Here is an 18,660-nt window from a genome sequence, read left to right on the forward strand (position 1 = left end):
GACTTGATGCAATGACTCCAAGGATTGTCAGTGTTGCCAGCAAACAATGGCTCAATCGAACCTTGCTATTTTATTGGTAAATTCACAAAAAAACGCAGTTCAATGTTACCACCCTCACAATATAAACAAAAGAGTACCAATGGTATTGAAAGCACCAATGCATAAAGGCAAAAGTTAAATGGCAAATGAATGAATATACAAAAATGGGCAACAACTGTACCATGTTGAATTTAACGTCACACAGGCAAATGTCACTGATGCAATAGCTTGAATCCAGAGTTGAAGAGTTGTAGTGTAGTCATTCATTAAGAATACTATATAGAAGGTCAGTCCCAGGCTATTCATGGTTTAATGTTGAGAGGAGTTATTTGAGCAATTCAAGGGTTGACTTAACATGGTAAACATACATGATGCTTTCTGAACAAGTAAGGCCACTGAAACCTGCCAGACATAGTTTGGAAACCTGCCTCAGGTTAGGGATGTTCTCTCCAGATCTAATGAACTGAAGTACAACAAAATTCAGAAGGCCTCTCATAAAATGGAAAATCAGAAGGCCACAGAAATGGAAAACAAGCAAGTATAACTATAGTTTCACAACTTGGAGGCACACAATGCCAAAAGGAGGTTAAAGGCATCTAACATTTTTATACTCAATAAAGCCCAACTGATGTTTCTTGAGCACCCTTAAGTGTGTGAGCAATCCTGAGTACTTCTGAGGGAGCCACCCAGACAGTAGTCAGTATTATGGGCTAGGCCCTGATCCAATGCAACCTCACGAGTGGATGAGGGCACAGTCCCTTCTAGGGGGAAACTGCTGTCTGGACATACATTATGCCTTGCCGGTCACTGTTTTTGTGCTGTACTTTTGCACACTCTCGGCACTGTTACTGAAATCACTTTTTGCGCATCACCTTCTGGAGTAGAATCGGGGCATCATGCCATATGATACTTTACTAACATATCATTTTCCACCCTGTAACATGATTTGACAACATCTCAAACAATTTGTTCATGTACTTTAACAATTACGTCTTAGACACCCAAATCTGATAAAAAATACTGAATGTTCCCAAGGACAGTGGCTTGTCATTTTGGTATATTTCACGAACCCTGGTTAGAGATTCACAGTGCTTGCATCAATGCTGATAGAATATCCCTCGTAGAAAAACACATGAGGCTTCAGGTTCCAGTCACGGCTCCTGGCACACAAACAGCTGTGTTGATGATACGGCCTTTGCAGCCATGCATAGTAAATACACAAGACCAGGAGGTAGAAATAGTCACCTGACACATTTGCAGTTAAAACATTAATGGTTAAAGATGTCAAGCTAAAAAAGAAAAAGAAAAATGATAACAATAACCCTATGTACTGTAACTGACATTTTGTCACTTAGTGACAACCTGCTGCCCTCTTGCAGTGATGCGGACAACAACACACCAATCAAATCTCAGCACTGCATCTTGTCTTACTGTAACACGTACCTATCAAACACATATAATGTGTTTCTCTCCATCACTCACTCAAGGTCACTGTTTTGCTAAAAAAAAAAGTGTATCGACCTCTTCAAAGTATACTCTGTCTGAAGTTAGGAGGTAGTGGAGCATTTTGGCAGGAAACTCCACTCTTTACACCCCAGATGGATCACAAATGGTTAAATTATGACGTCAACACACCTCCTACTTATGTTCAAACTCTAGACTGAACATCTGATGAGATCACAATTAATTTTAATGTGCTCTAAGAGTTTCCTTTTGTCCATCTACTTCCTAGCTTCTTCATCATAACAAAAGACATAAATTACCTTCTTCTTAAAAAAATCACTTCACTATCTCAACTCTCGGGATACCATGATGAAAAGTAAGAAGCATCATCCCTAAAAACATATCTCCACTGAAGGCATGAGACCAATTCAACCTTTTATGCAAGTTTCAAACAATTAAATAGGTTTATAAAAAACTGCCCTTACACAACATAGTGCATAACATTGCTTGCTTGCCTTTTTTTTTTTTTTTTTTGCTTTTCTTCAATTTCATACAGTTCCTATTTTACAAAACCTGCAGTGATTTTCATAGAAAAATACCCACTGTTCTATAAAATATACACACTTTTATTTTTCTTGGCAGCTTCACTCTATGTCAGCATTGTCTGAGCTCTGCATCCCTTTGTGTTCTGTGTTTGGTTTGACTGATCTGGAGGCAGTTTATGAGGAGCTAGATTCCAGTCCGGTAGGCCAGAGACCCACTGCAGGGGAGCGTTAGTCCTTTACAAGCCTGTAGACGTGGTACTGGGCCCCATGCTCGCTTGTAGACACTTCAAAAACAAAAGCTATGCACAGAAGGGTCTCCTGGGTGTCTCTGTTTGTCACAACCTGATTAGAGGAAGAAAGGAGAAGAGATTCTATTAGGCTAGCGTTCACCCGAACTAACTTAACTCTAAGTCATTTGATTATAATTTTAATATTAAGCGATTGTTTCACGCCATTTATTTATTATTAATGTAGTTCAATATATTTAAATTGTGTGATCAAAAACATCCAATATGCACCTGAGTGTGCTCGATGCAATATCTGATTCACTAAGTCATGTCAACCTCAGGTATTCTGACACATCTATGGGACTTACCTGTAAGATGGTGAAGTTCTCTAGCACACTGTTCATCATGTACTTCTCAGGCAGGTGTCTCAGCTTATGGATGAAGTTGATCATGTACTCACACATGGGCGAGCGGTGGATCCGGTACAGATACCTGCCACCCTCCATACGAGCATACTCTGTCTGATGGGACAATGGCAATGAAACGTGGTCAAATATGAAAACTCTACGTATTGACTGTTTTCAAATAATTTTTTACCTAACAAAATACACTGACTACACCTTTAAATAAAATATAAATTGGGCACAGATGAAATGAAATCCCCTTGTACTTACCTCAACTTTTTCTACAACTTGTTTGCCAAAGGAGCAGACCTTTGTAGAGACTGTGATAGTCATGTTCTCTGAGCTACTGTACTGACTGCTGACACCGTAGAAGGAGCCTGGACCATCCTGGATTCCACTGCTGTTAAGGTCGGCCTGAAGGAGGCAAATGTAAACCAGTCAGGCCACTCTTTTGCCATTAGGAGACAACAGCACTGGGTGCAACGACCTTCTTTAAATGTTTAATGTATCAGAGAGATTGAACTAGGTCATGTTTCTGCAAGTTCTATGCCAAAGTACATCCCTGCCTGAGGGGGGCAGCAGAGAGGCGATGGCACTGCCACTTACCCAAAACTTAACAAGGAAGAAGGAGTTCTGTGGTCCTTTCTCATAAAGCTCCTTCAGCCCTCCTTTCTTCTCGGGGAACTTGTCATATATCTGCCGAATGTCCACTGCCTCCAGGAGAGGGTCACTGTAAGAGGGGTTTGTCTGCCCAATGTGGACAAAAAGGTGTTTGCTGTACTGTGGAGGACAAAGAGGAACACTAAGTTGGTACAGCAGGACATCTGACAATCTGACAAGTGAGTGACTGGTGAAAAGATTTTTCACTGAAGTTGACTGAGATCACAAGGAGACATTCAAACTTGAGTGCGACAAACTTTTAAGAGGAGAGTCGTCATTATATCAGATAAGCTTGGGCTACTAAAAATATCTAGAGGCCATCAGTAATACTGTATGAAGGCCAACTTGTTGGAATGCCTTATTGGAATTTCAGCCCTTTTCCTTTGATACATGATGAGGGAATCTCGTAACACAATCCTTATGGCCCACCTAGCTGACCAATCAGCACACTGGGCCCAAAAATAAAATGACGAACACTGAAAAGGAGCATAATAGGTTCACTTTAATGATGCCGTAGATGACTGTATCAGCTTACTGTGTCGGGGTCTCTCTGCACCTCCATGAAGGCAGAGTATTCAAGCATACGCAGTTTAGATGAGGCGATGGTCCGGTCCTGCCACACTGGTACTGCTGTCGCTGCCGGAGGGAGTGGGGTGGGCAAAGGCTCGTAACCTGAAAACAATGGAGACAAATAATCAACATGGCTGTCTTTTTTTTGGATGAACTCAAATGTGCCTGCTGTTGACCCAACCAAAATCCCAGCATCAAACACTCACTAGTTATGGGTGTGGGCACTGGGGGTGGGAGGCTGGGGTACGGGCTCTGTACGAATGGTTTGATGCTGCAACAGAGAAAATAAATGATGATTTTTCAGGTGGGGAACAATTGCATTGAACACATGGACACATATTGTGACAGTACTGGACAAACAATATTGTGATATCTTGGCCATCAGATGTTTGGCAGATATTTTTTCTGAGGGGGGGTTAGCGAAACACTTACTCCTGAGAGGGCCCAGGTTGTCCTGGGATGGGGCCGGGCCAAAACTGGGGGTGAGAACACATATGCATATTATAGAATACAGAATACAGTCAGTCAAACTACTATATGTATTCATCACTATCAACATACAGTGCCCTCCAGAATTATGGGCAGTCTTGCTAAAGGTTATTGACAAAGCTTATATATAATATTATTATATATTATATTTTAATTGAAAACAACCTTTGAGGTATGTTTAGCCTGAGAATAAAACACAATTGTCACACTTATTGGCACCCAAAGAAATCTCAATTAAGGTAATCATTAAACCAATTACATTTAACCATTTTGAAGTTGGCCTAGGTGTTTAGGAACTTTTAGGAGTCATCAATGATTTCCTGTTAAACTGGGGTATGAAAATGAGGCGACACAGGGCCCAAATTCCTTAGCATCACCATGGGAAAGATTCAAGAGCATTCCATTACAATAAGGCAAAAGTGCGTTGACTTGAATAAGTTAGGTAACGGATACAAAAATCAACTGAAAATACCCATATCAACAGTTAGAGCAATCATTAAGTTGAAGAAATTCAAAACTATGATGAACCAGCCTGGAAGAGGACACAGGGCTGTTTTGCCAGCAGCCATGGTGAAGAGGACGGCCACAGAAGTTAAAAAGTAGCTAAAGACCACAGCTGCAGAGCTTGGTAGCATCTTGGTGTTACCATGTCTCCAAATCCACCCGGAGATGTCACCTCCATGCCAACAAACTGTTTTGAAGGTGTGCCAAAAAGAAGCCTTTCCTAGCTTTTTCCACACACGCAAGCTCAATGTGGGTTTGGGCATTGAAATAAAGATGGCTACAGAGAAAAGCACCTTATACCAAGCGATTAATATGGTATTTGTATATTTGTGGTTGGATCTTCCGGCAGGACAACAATCCAAAGCACAAATAAAAATTAAATCAAAATTGGTAAATTATCAGAAAATCAAGCTTTTGCTTGGGCCATACCACTCCTCTGACCTATACCCAATTAAAAAACCTGTGGGTTGAGCTCAAGCGGAGGACGCACAAGACAAGACCAAGGACTCAGGAGATGCTTTGAAGAATGGTCAAAAACCTCTTCTGTGTTCTTATAAGACATTATAAGAGACTCTTATAAGTAAAGGCAACATTTGAAAAAAATGAATTTTCATCAGCTTTTTTCACTAATATTACGTATTAGCACTTTATGTCAGCACACTAAGACTTGAACTAATCAAAACCTCTGGCACTGAGACTGGCATTGAGTTGTATCATAACGATGGTCTGAATCTGCCGTCAGCCTTACCCTGGGAGGATGGGCGTAAGTGGGCTGGGTCTGTATCTTACCCTGGGAGGATGGGCGTAAGTGGGCTGGGTCTGTATCTTACCCTGGGAGGATGGGCGTAAGTGGGCTGGGTCTGTATCTTACCCTGGGAGGATGGGCGTAAGTGGGCTGGGTCTGTATCTTACCCTGGGAGGATGGGCGTAAGTGGGCTGGCTCTGTATCTTACCCTGGGAGGATGGGCGTAAGTGGGCTGGCTCTGTATCTTACCCTGGGAGGATGGGCGTAAGTGGGCTGGGTCATGTGGCTCAGCTGGCTCTTCATCACACTCGCCGAGACGATCTGAGCCGAGGACAGAGCAGCCATGCTTTGCAGGGCCTTGTCTTTGGAAGCTTGATCCTGAGGGAGAGGGAAGAGGGAGAAAGGTCAAGGCTTCCAAGACCTCCCAGTAGTACATTGACCAACAGTTTCAATGTATGTACTTGATAATAATACACTTTAATTATAAAGAAAGTGGAAGACAACATGCTTTCGTGTTATTTTTGACAAGCACCATTGCATGTTAAGACCTTGCAAATACATTATGCAAAGAGGTGGAATGTCAGGTTAAATTGAAATAGTGGTAAATGGGATAAGCACCAGATGGTAAGGGAGTGAGAAAAAGGGACAGAAAAGCCATTGAGCGTGTCTGCAGAAGTAGAAGCCTTTCAGGACAGTTTGTCAAGTTTATAGTGAAAACAGGTCACAGCCAAAGCATTCTGCGTAATTCTTTAATAGGATTTAACCAGCACCAGAGACTTATAACAATGCAGTACTTATATGTATCCAACACTATCATAAGCTATCGTCCTATTTGTGTCGTGCCAAAGCCAGTGTAGCGTCTATGTGATACAAATCTAGATGGATAACATAAGTACCTACAAATTACAAATACCCCCTTCACATGCTGAGATGGTTTCATATCAAGACAACACTCTTTAAAATGAGTGAACAAGTAGAATTTTTTTTTTGTAGCATTTTTCAACGCTGGCAATGTTTACAGTCTGTTGCTACGGAAGCCCTAAAATATTCCACCCGTCGAATGGGTTCCCATGCCCTAGAGGCCTCCCTCTAGTCCAACGCTATCTCAGTCAGTACTGTGTCTTATGTAAAGCAAGATGGACGTGACGACTTCTGAAACTACCACACCCTCCTGTTCACCTCGGAGCAGCTCATAAGTAACAAAACTGGTTGCACTTTTTTTTTTTTGCAGGTGTGGCACAGTAAGAGTCCCCTATTAGGAACACTAAGGACACAAGACAGAAGCAGAAGCCAAGCCAAAAACTCTCATTATTCCTACACAAGCAGGAACAGCACATTTTTTGCAGTGGTCATACTGCAGCAACACAGTCAAAGCTATTCAAAGCAACGCCACTTACCAAGTTCATTGCCTAAATTAAAGGAAACAAAAAACATTATTGTGATGCATTAATAGCTAGTCGGGTCATAGGAACGTTTTCTTTTTATAGTCTTGAAAGTGTATGACTAATGGGGAATGATAACAATGTCTGTATCGATAGTTGAATTCTTAGATATTTGCAAATCTGTGCACTGAAGCACTGTGCTAAAAGAAAAGCCTTGCAATACACGCTTTGTATGTGTTATCTATGTTATACATTCAATATTACAACTCTGGCTTGAGTCAAAAGAGTTTTGTTACTGAATCAGTTATCATACTGATCAGATAGTCATAATGCTGTCAAGTATATCAGATGAGACCACTAGGGCCCCAGCTATGTACGAAGCATTATTCATTCTTTTAATTTGGATTCATTGTATGCTACATGTGTGCTTTGCTGACATTCAGTTTCATGCACATCACATTGCGAATGATGATCACAATAAGGAAAAAAACTGTTTTTAATAAAATAAGAATTAATCATAATTAAAATTAATTATTATGGTGTACTCCCATTGCATTGATATTCTGGTGGTTTAAGGACAAAATGCAGACATATTTCATTTCACTTGGTTACCTGCTTATCTTAAGGATCAGTAAACAGTAATGCATGAGTATTCATTATCAAAATGTCTCATAGGCTATTTAGTCATCAAGTGAGTGTGCAAGAAAACTGAAATCTAGAACAGTGAAATAAGCAGAAATGAAAAAGAACCCGTGTCGTGTAATGTGATGGAAACCAACACAGGGGTTCCGGCTGCTCTCTAATAACAAGTTGATGCTCAAAAACACAGCATACAAACTGTAGAGTGTTATGATATTGAGTAATACAGTTCATAATGACCACGGGGCCCTCAGCGAACAGATCAAATAGGTAGATCAAATCTGATGTAAAGTCATAAAACAATGGAGGAAAGAGAGTGTGGGGTCCATAAGAAAGATAAAGGGAGGATGTGTAGGACTGTAGTGAGATTAGAGGAGTTAGAAGGAGGGATGGCATATGTGGCACAGAACGACCAGCCAGCCAGCTGGCAGCAGCACAGGTAGGTGACTCACAGGAATTAACTCAAAGGTATGGGCACAAACACACACACACACATACACACAAGCTCTAGCATGAACACACACACACACAAAAACACACTCATACGCAGCCAAGGGGTTAGACACGGGTGTCATAAGGCATTACATGCATGCCAAAGCGATTGATGCAGCCACTGGTTAAGTCGATGTCTTCGCAATCTACTGTAAAGCTCTATTAATTTCTAGGTGGTTTAATAGCTATTCACTGCTTTGCCATTAGGGCCAAGAGTATATGATCCTTATTTAAGTCCAGTCACTGTATCATTTTGCATTGGTCTTTGCCTAACAATGCCACATCCTCTAAGTGTTTTACCAGCCTTAACATGAACCATCTCAGTAATGAAGTGTAAGCATGTGTTAAAAGTCAGCTTTTACAGTTACGTCCACACATTCAACTGCCTGCTTTTCTCTTCTGTTAAGCCTGCTGCAGTCAAGCTCAGTTAGCCCAGACACAAGCAACTGGAAGCCTTCCGTTAGCCTGCCGACAAGCGCATACCTTCAGCTTTGACTGAATCTCGCGTGACTTTCTCCGCGCAAGAACCTGCAAATGGCTAGAGACCTGCAGAGGAAGGAGTGGAGAAGGAGAGGGCAGCAAAAGGAAAAGAAGGGAAAAGAGAGAGAGAGAGGAACAGGAGGAGTAGTAACCAAGGAGGAAAGAGAAGCCCCTTCAAGCCCTTGCCACTAGGTGGCAGGTGAGCCCTACCTTTATGCCAGCTTGGTACTCCCGTACTTTCTTCCTGGCTAACACCTGTATGTGACTAGACACCTGAGGTGCGTAAGACAGGGTGATAGATGTTGAGCCGAAAAAAAAACATTCATAGTTCATTTGAAATGCTCATCTTGATAGCAAACCTCAGTGTCAACATAACTCTTTTAATCTACTGCATGGACATAGTGAAGCCTAGACATATTTACATGCATGCATCTTGACTGAACACTCTGAGACAATAGATTTTGGATAACTGTGATTATTATGCCTGATGTTGTAACACACATAGTTCTTAATATTTACTTTCGTTTATGACTTCCCACACACCATAGCTGATTAATTATTTGTGAAGTGAAGACAAACTTGTTTAATGAGGAATAATTACGCTTTATGCTGTGCAATATCTTTCTTAAGTCAGTCATAAGTTAGCCTGCTGATTAGTTATCAAGCTCACCTGCTTCCTTGTACGTGTCTTTCCAGTACGCAGTTTAATGTATCTTGCTATCAGCTCATTGCGACCTGCAAAACATAAAAGGGAGAGCAGAGGTGAGCCACATGTACTTTAAGGTTAACACCAGACGATGGCGCTAGACACAAAACGAAAGTATAGAGGGATGTCTTCCAAAGCCTCCTCAGTATTTACCTCCATTGTAAAGGCAGAATAAATGTAAGGTTGTTTGGCTGAAAAAGTAGAGAGAATGCATATCTGTAGTATGTCATTGTAAAAAGAAAAAAAGATGGGTCCTTTCCAATGACTAAGTATGCATATAACAGTGATCTGGGATGTTGGGGGGTTTCCAGTTACATATGATTGAATTCACATGAACCCCCCCTTCCTGTCACTAAATGGTATTTACTAGTCAAAAATGATTTTCAAAATCCTCTTGGCATGACACTTTTAAAGGTTCCTGTTGATGCACATTTGCAGAATTCGTACAACACTGCTACACCAATCATAACCTTTCTTAAATATCAATTCACTGCAGCTCTACAGACTCATAAAATATGTTTTGGACGGCCACGTTATTGCATCAAACTGGGCTGAGGAGGAGGAGGGTGGGCCAAGCCCTCATCTGGCTATTTATAGGCTATTGAAAGATCAAGGCTGTGGCAAATCTGTGTAACAGATAGGTCAGGTGATACGGGTGGTGACTCTAAGAACCATGACGAAAGACAGGAGCACACTCCCATTACCACCGACCACGTCTGGGTGTCTGAGTGACCGGTGCCAAACATTTGCTTCACCGTTACAACCACTTGGCAGTGAACATTTATGAAAGACGCTCAGCCATGCGATGTAAAAGGTGCCTGTTTGTGCTGCTGCGAGAGAGGAACAAGATGGAGAGATGGAGGGAAAAGGCAGCTGGAAGTTGACGCTGACACGCACGGGGAGCTCTCTCTTCGTGACTGACCTTGGAAGCAGCTGTGAAGTTGTGGTCGTGAATCTTGTCCACACCCCCACGCACACTGACAGCCAAATGGCCAGTCTCATTCTCTCCCCTCACCGCCACCGCCACCCCCAGCCCAACCCCCCACCCAAAACCCTCTGATCCTCAACAGACCTCTGGTAGGCCACTCCTGCGTGTCCAACAATAAAAAGGTTGTGCGAATCAGGGCTTTTACAATGTGGCAAGGCAGCTAAGGGCTAAGGGCTTTGGCCGACTCCTCTCAGCTCCTTTCAGCTCAGTGTTCCTGGGGACACTTAAGGTGCTGAGCACAGTGGAAATCAAAACACTGGAAAGTTTGGCTAACAGCACAGGGACCCCCCTGCTTGACTAGTCCACAGCACTCAACTCTAGTTGTTTCTCCTGCAAAGCAGCAGGTGTGGGGCTTCGAAGATGAATGCATTCCATACCATTTGGATTCTACACCAAACGGATGTAAACCTCATGCCGAAGGAAAATGTGAAACTGTTTTTGGTTCACTTGAACTTTACTTTTTATGTGTTGGGTATTGTAATAGTGTATGTGTGGTGAGATAATATTTGCTTTCACACAAGTGACACAAAGTCCAGTGGATTTTAAAAATATAATGAAACTACATAGCTTCCTTTACGAGGCCACAATATATAACATTTTTGATAAGGGTCTGTTTTGACACCTGTGGCTAACACCAGTTTGCTTCATGCGCCTAGAAAATGCTAATAGTGCCATCTTGCTGTTCTTTCCTTGACCCCTGCCACACCCGATTCTGTAACCCCAGCGTTCCACTCATTCCAAGTAAGTCCATCACCTCCATGTTAACCAACTTCACGGTCTGACAATGAAGAGGCCTTTCGCCTCCCCGCTGCCTACCACCACCAAACGGGCACACCCTCAATTACATCAAAAACAGCAACACTGAAGACTGAAAACACTGCCCTGCTCCATCTCATCTGGTGGCGTCGGGCACTGCCAAGGTCAAGAGTTCAATTCCCTAGGGGTGCTTGAGTGGCGATAAAACACAGGCCTTCATGACACTGCATGACCTTCATGACACACTAAGTTGCTTGAGAGAAAACACATGGGGTAATTGACCTAATCACTGGCACCCACATGTCTCTAAATCACAGTTATGTAATGAGGAAACATGGCCAGCCCAGAGAAATCAGCAGACCAGAGACTGGAAGATGGAAATCTGATGAGAAGAGCAGCAGATGGAAGTAACACGCTCCCTGTTATGACAGGTGGACATAACTATCAGCACAGCAAGTAGTGGGTAGATAGGTAGTAAATATGTAAGAAGTGAGAGGTTAGATATTTAATAAATCATAAAAAAATGGGTAGTAGGCCTAGCTCGTGAGAAGGTATGCATGTAGGTTAAGAAAGGAAGGAAGAAAGGAAAAAAGAAAGAAAGAAAAAAAGAAAGAAGCCCGGTAAGTATTTCCATAAGTAAGTGATGAAGCACCTGTAATACACACACAGAGATCTTTCTCTAAGCCTGGGGGTCTGAATAAAGCAACCCCACTCGACCTCTCCACCCTAAACTCCCTGTGGGGATAGGCTGAATGAGAAGGACCCTCCGAATCTTTGAAGCGGCTCCAAGACACACAGGACAGAAAGTGATCCGCAGGGCGACTCGTTTGAGTTCTGCTGGCGCCGGTCCAGTGTCTGTGCCGCCTCTGAAGTCCCCGCCAGGCTTCTTCAGGGGCACCTTGCACACAGTAGCCTTTGAGAGGCAAGAGCAGCAAACCCCGTTAACGTCTCTGAGGGAGAATGTGATAAAAATTGGGGTGCTATGCAGTGCACAGCTTGGACAAGAAAGCGGAAACAAACCGTGTACTCTCACAAAGACTTTGTAGTATCATGGTCCTGCGAGACAATAGGACAACAGGACAAGAGATGTGTTAAGAAAAGAGATGTGAAAAGCTGAATAGTGAGAGAGGAAAAGCATGTGTACAACCATCATTTCTTGATAAATAATTCTGACATGGTTTGGGTTTTTAATTCAATAATTGAGAATCACAGAGCTAGAGATTGGTGGCGGTGGAAGAGTGCTTTGTGTTTCATGGAGTTTTCCATGACCAAACGGCAGGTGAAAGGCTACTCTTAAACTCCACGTACCCACCCAATAACAATCTTCTCATAAACACCATCACATGAGAACTTGAACATCAAAGAACAAAGTTCAAAAATATCTCAGATGAGTTTTAAATCCTAAACTACTTTTAAGTGTGTCTTTTATCAATGATCTAATTTAACCTTTTCCAGTTGAAAGTTGGTCTGAGCTTGTGAATGATATACATATATCAACAAAAATGATAAGAAGAAAATATCTGAATGATTTAAAATTACTTGAAATAATTCCGAACATTTTAAGACTATTTTCTTTGTTACCCATTCATTGACTTGTGTCACAGTGCCATGAGGGGCAAATGCCAGCTGGTGCCGTTTCAGTAGCAAATGGCCAACACAGGGCAGCCCCATTGTGCGCTAAAGCTGTGAACGATATAGGGAGGGTGGAAGGGGTCTGTCAAGGAGCCCGACACATCAGTCACACAGAACAGGAAGACAAACAGCTGTCCCTATCCCTCTCTCTCTCTCCCTCTCTTTCTCTCTCTCTCCGAACTTTACCCCTTCAGGGAGCTCCTATCATCACAGACAGTAAATCAATCTGTGCCTCACTTAGCTGTGCTCAAAACTTCGTTGCCAGAAAAAGCTATATAGACACCCTTCAAAGAAATCAAGTTTTTTTTTTTAAATCAGTTTCATCACAATGCATCGCAGACACAGTGCTGACTCCAACCCTTGATTAAACCCATGCCATATCAGGGTCTGGATAAATAGTGGACCTGACTGAGCCTCTGCCAGAAGAAAAGTGCTGATTTGCATCCAGGGCTCTTTCATGCACAAGCCAGGAGAAAGAGGGAAGGAATAAAATTCAATCGCCATGTCCCACTTGCTCTGAAACACGTCCAGTAGAAGGTGCTTCCCTTTACCGTTCCTACTGGGCCCTGCCTCAGCTCGGCCTTATCCAAAACGGAAGACACACTTCTCACCAAGGCCTAGAAATAGAACTGAACAGAAAGACTTGAGACAAGTCACTGGAGACCAATATAGGTATTTGTAGATGTGCAAAGCGCCAGTAGTACCTCTAAAGCTCTGAAGCTGACTGAGGTGGCAAAAACGCTCCCCATAAATCCTTTTTTACTACCATAAATACTTTAAAGGATGGATATTGTCTAGTTTTCTGATGCCAAAACAGACCCCCCTCCCCTCTTTTTCATGAACCCCCCCCCCTCTAGAAATCGCTCCCCGGCTTATAGAAGAGGTTTCTTGAGGACAATCATCTGAGTTTTACATCAATGTGTTCAAGTCAGTGCTCAAAATTATCTGGATTAGCAGCTGCTCAAATCTCCAGACCACTTTGTGTACATCGGTTAGAGAGAGAAAGAGAGAGAGAGAGAGAGAGAGAGAGATGGCTTACACCTGCACTTTAACAGCTTCGCCACCCACATCCTAAAGGAGGGGACGACCGCCCCAGGGGCTTCCTATTATGGCTGATACAGTATATGAGCAGAGAGCAATTAGCAAAACAAAAGCTGGCTCTGTGGCAGAGATTCAAACTATCCCCATTTCATGAAACAACATCACAGCAGCCTGCTGTTGGCACTCAATACAACAAGTAAAGTGTGAAAATGTTTACATGATCAAAGCTATCATCGATAACGAAACTACTTATTTTAAGTTCCGTCTGAACATGTAGTCTAATCATCAGGCTCATCTTACACAAGGAAACTATGAAGTGCAGCCATACTTTAAAACCTTTGTACCCCCCACACCTTTCCTTGCGGCGCGAGTTCTAAAACAAACATCCAGGAAGACGGATTTATTGATTTACAGACAGAGAGCACGCTAAGGAGGGAGTGAAGGGATTTCACAACCCCACTCTCATTTCCCAAAAAAAAAAAAAAACACGCTTATCCAGTCAGACAGAACAAACAGGCACTGCTAAAGATGGCTGATAAGAACAAAGCTGTAGGGAGGAACAAATCAAAACCTTCTTTTTAAAGTTGTAAACACACGCTTTCTCATCTATGTCCATAAAACGTACAACAAGTATTTATGTTTATGTGTACGTGTTTGTGTGCTGGCAGACAGGGCTACAGTTTGTGTGTGTGTGTGTTCATGTGTGTTTGTGTGTGTTCATATGTGTGAGGGTGAGTGTTTGTTTACACGTGAATGGTCATCCATTTCTCACCACGCTCCATCTCTCCACGCCTGCAAGACCCAATCAATGTGGGTTAAACATGCTGCTAAAACATGTTGAGTCTTGTTTTCCCTGCCTGTTTTAGGGGTTGCATTGATTTGAGGCTGACTGGTAGAGAGAGAGAGAGTGAGATAGAGAGAGAGAGAACAGAGGGAGAGATAGAACAGAGAGAGGAATAGGGGAGATGTGGCCATTACCTACGTTTTACCTTTTAAAGCCAAAGAGGTTAAATGGCAACTCCTTTGACTAAAGCATGGTCTTAACTCTTCCAGGCTACCTTTGCGCAAGGTCTTAAGATTCTGAGTCAACGACTTCCCAGACCCAGCACTGTGTGTATCTACAGCAGCTTAAAACAGACATATACAGACAGACAGACAGGGAGAGAGAGGGGGGGAGAGAGAGAGAGAGAGAGAGAGGAGAGGGAGAGAGAGAAGGAGAGGGAGAGGGAGAGGGAGAGGGAGAGAGAGAGTAATGTCCCAGATCTCTCCAGGGAGAAGCCCTCGCTGAGTGAGCGAGCAGCGCTTCTGGTAAGAGCCGTGCAGCTGAGGGTGATGTCATATCTTCATACCAGAGCCTATTCTCATTTCTGTTTGTGAGCGGGCCAAGCCACCCGACTCGAAATAGAGGAGTCAGATGGAGAGGACATGGGCAAAGCAAGGCTGACCAAAATAAAATGCTCTCTGCCGTTTTACATTTGCCATAAACTGACTGAAACAAAACAAAGTGGTACTTTTCAAGGTATTCCTGACAAAACAACCCTGGCAGCACTTCACAGGTGAAGAATGGTATACAACTCTCATTAGCGCCAGTGGGCTGCTGGGTGAGACCTGGGAACGGAGTCGTTAAATGAACTTTCACGCAAATTTGGGGGGTGACTCAATTACATCTTCTGCTTCCCATTATCCAACTCGGCAGGACATCTGCGTTCATTACGACCATGAGGGACGGGCCTGAGCGCAGCGCTCTCTCCTGAGCAGAACAACAGGAACAGCACAAGCCTCCACTCATACATGAAACCATTCACTCAGCTTCACTCAGCTTCAGCCTGGGCTTAGGATACTCTGTCTACTCACACGCTCTGTCACATGTTTAAAGATATCAGCAACGCTCAGCTAAGCACAATAACACAGAGAACAAGGACAACCACAGCACACATACACACACACACACAGTGTAAAGGCCATTAGGGATACTGCTGGTGAGAATCTCAGACGTTTGCAATTTCAGGCCAATTCTGGCTGTGTGTTAGAAGAGGAATGTGGCGGTTCGCTAACAGGGCTGTTAGCACTTTAGCGAGTCTGTGTTCAGTGGGGTGTCCAGGAGGTGGGTTGGTCACCTGAATAAGTGTTAAGGACTACTGACAATAACAGACCAATAGGCTAATGCATTTCATGCAATATCTGAATGAAATATGTTGACGTATATACTTTTCTGTTTGGTTTAATAGCACTTAGAATAGACTTTGCCTAATGTCTCTGAGCAAAGTTGTGTCATTCCCAGCAGTGTCGACAGAGGAGATTTGGGAGCACTGATCTGGCACAGACAATAACATGACAAATAAAAGAATAAAACTCCAGTGGGTTTATTACGCTTCACATGTTTCCTCCAGATGCAGCTACGGTTCCCCCGTCTGGGCCCTAGCATGCCCTGAGTGAGCCATCTGAACTTGAGCACACTGAGTGGGGGGGGGCTTGTTGGGAGACGCAGGGGCCCGATTTGGATCCTTACATCATAGGGGGCCAGGGGGTGGCACACACCACTCAGCTGGGGCTGAGGTCAGGCTGACAGGGCCGGGCAGAAAGATAGAGAGACAGAGGGAGGGGGGGTAGAGAAAAAGAGAGAGATAGACAGAGAGGAATAGAGAGAGAGAGGTAGAGTGAGAGAGATAGACAGAGAGAGACACGCAGCAGTGGCGGGTATGATGGGCGCTGAAAGGGGATAGTCTCTCTAGGAGACATTGGGAGGGAGGGGGAGGAGGGAGACCAGCGGAGAGGAGAGGACGGCCTCGTCAGCCAGCACTACCACAAAAGGAGAAAATGCTTGGCCGCTGAAACAAACCTTCCTCTTCTGTCGCGTCAGGATTATGTATCCTGTCACGGCGGCTCAGAGCTCGCGGGCCACGGCTGGGCCCAGGCCCGAGCTGCTCCGGAATGCCTGTCCCCTCTCGCGAGTGAGGAAAAATGATCGGAATCTGGGCCGACTTCCAAATAACTTTTTTTAGAGCTGGAGACAAGGGGGGTCAAAATACAACTCCTTCAGCCCCAACAAAGTTCTTGAACGTTAACTCTCGCACAGACACAAACACATATACTATCACACCTCTGCTGCCACAATCACTTTTTTGAGGCAGATAAGAGGACCCAGAGGAATGGGAACCAGTGCAAAGGCTTCTATCATAGCATAAGGTTTAGTGGAGCCACCTCTTCGGATTGACCACTGACACTAAATCACCAGCCATAATATGGCATCCAAGACTCAGTCCGTCAGTTGGCCCTGCACCGTTGACTTGAATGTCTCGCATTCAGGGCTTTAAGAGGCAGTAACTGGCTGAGAGGTGTCGAATCATTAACAGTGACACAGCAGTGACTATCCAATAATGGGAAAAGGACCTGCTTAGAGACCCCCACTGAGAGAGTGAGTCAGAGCTTTTCACTACTGAGTCCAGAGACATACAGTACATCATTGCCATTAGTGTACTGTCTCTGTCCAGAGGCCAACGTCATTATAACCAGTGCACTGCCACTTAAGGCTAAACATTAGAGAGCAATTTTAATCAACAGTACTAATTACACTCACCTGTCCTAACTATTAATCCATTCATTTTTCAAATTATGGTTTTGAAAATTGAAGACTGGATATATAAAACTCAATGAATACAATAAATGGAGCATGCATGTTGACGTAATTAGTTTTCTTAATTAATAGAACATACACCACCCCTGCAGACCACTTTTCATGCTTGGGCCAAGTAGCTGCTTGCAGTTCTGTCCGCTCGACTAACTCACCATACATCTTTCCCTCATCGGAAAGGATGATTTTCCTGCGCCCACAGGGAGGGTAGATGGCAAGCGCCTCCTGGAAGCTCTGCTCGATGTCGGGGCTCCACACGCCCTCGGCGTCCCCGTCCAGTGCCTTCTCCAGCCCATCAGCCGCATCGTCGCGGCCATCCTCTGGGCTGCCGTTGCCGCTCCACTCGTTGGATGCAATGGTGGCGGCTCCCCCTGGGCCCAACCAAGAGCCCCGCACTCAGGACTATTGGGGATGAGAGAGAGACAGGAAGAGAGACAGAGAGAGAGAAAGAAAGAGACAGGGGGAGACAGATAACCAAAGAGAGTCAGACAGGCACACAGAGAGAGAAAGGGAGAAAAGGAGGATAAAACTACATTTAATACCACTGGCCTTGCATGAGAATATTCGTTTAAGGCTATCAGAGAGATCCTTGAGGCTAAGGGCTCGCTCATTGCTGCTGAGTAGCGTAGCTAGTTAATTAAATCATTCAGACTGATGAAAAATGTGAAATCAACCATCATTCAAGATGGTCGGAGCTGCCCTGAGCTGGAGATTTCCAAAGCCCGCCATAAACAAACAATCCCAACCACCTGGGTCCCAGGATCACTGACACAAGTGATGCGTATCAGTCGATCTGCTTATGTAGTAAGCGGAGACCAGACAAGGAAACAACAACAACAACAACAAAAAACAGTCTGTCTGGACGGGCAGAACGAGCGCGGCCAGACCTGCCACGCAAGGTGACACATTTTTAAGACTCCTGATGTCAACTGCAATTCAGGTGGTAAGATATCAGATTCGCTGGCAATGCTTTACAGCTTTCACGAGATGAGCCGGTATAAATAGCTTTGGCATTGGGAAACCGTCTAAGCAATGCCATCATGGGCAAATGCGCCGACCATGAGGCACTCATAAATATCTGACAGACAGCCTGGAAGGTCAACAAAAGACTCAGAGGCGCACCACAACAAAGAATGACGCAGCACTTTTTTTTCTGACAGATTTTGAGTCGGGATACATTTCACAGATATGATGTTCAGTATTTTGTGAGAGATTCAGCAACAGGAATACAATTATGACAACACAGCACCACATCCACACCTCATACCAGGGCCATGAGTGCTCTCC

The 18,660-nt window shown here is 43.8% G+C and overlaps 1 protein-coding gene across 1 annotated transcript; it reads right to left on the bottom strand.

Annotated features, from left to right (window-relative positions):
- Window positions 1–41: 41 nt before the first annotated feature.
- tead3a (TEA domain family member 3 a) lies at window positions 42–17,658 on the bottom strand. The gene is made up of 12 exons (XM_080854222.1): window positions 17,529–17,658; window positions 9,290–9,354; window positions 8,830–8,892; window positions 8,623–8,685; window positions 5,876–6,004; window positions 4,321–4,364; window positions 4,095–4,159; window positions 3,854–3,990; window positions 3,265–3,438; window positions 2,929–3,072; window positions 2,623–2,775; window positions 42–2,369 (listed from the first exon to the last, which is right to left on the bottom strand). Exons 1-12 carry the CDS (start codon window positions 17,533–17,535, stop codon window positions 2,256–2,258), a joined length of 1,158 nt encoding a protein of 385 aa, XP_080710348.1. The 5' UTR covers window positions 17,536–17,658; the 3' UTR covers window positions 42–2,255.
- Between the last annotated feature and the right edge of the window lie 1,002 nt (window positions 17,659–18,660).

Source organism: Sprattus sprattus (assembly GCF_963457725.1).
Source record: "Sprattus sprattus genome assembly, chromosome: 16".
Taxonomy (NCBI): Eukaryota; Metazoa; Chordata; class Actinopteri; order Clupeiformes; family Clupeidae; genus Sprattus; species Sprattus sprattus.

Excerpts from the sequence above, each read along its gene's own strand:
- tead3a (XM_080854222.1), bottom strand. Across the intron at positions 4,160-4,320 it reads CAACCTGGGCCCTCTCAGGA|CATCAAACCATTCGTACAGA; the intron begins GTAAGTGTTTCG and ends TCTCTGTTGCAG. Across the intron at positions 3,991-4,094 it reads AGTGCCCACACCCATAACTA|GTTACGAGCCTTTGCCCACC; the intron begins GTGAGTGTTTGA and ends CATTGTTTTCAG.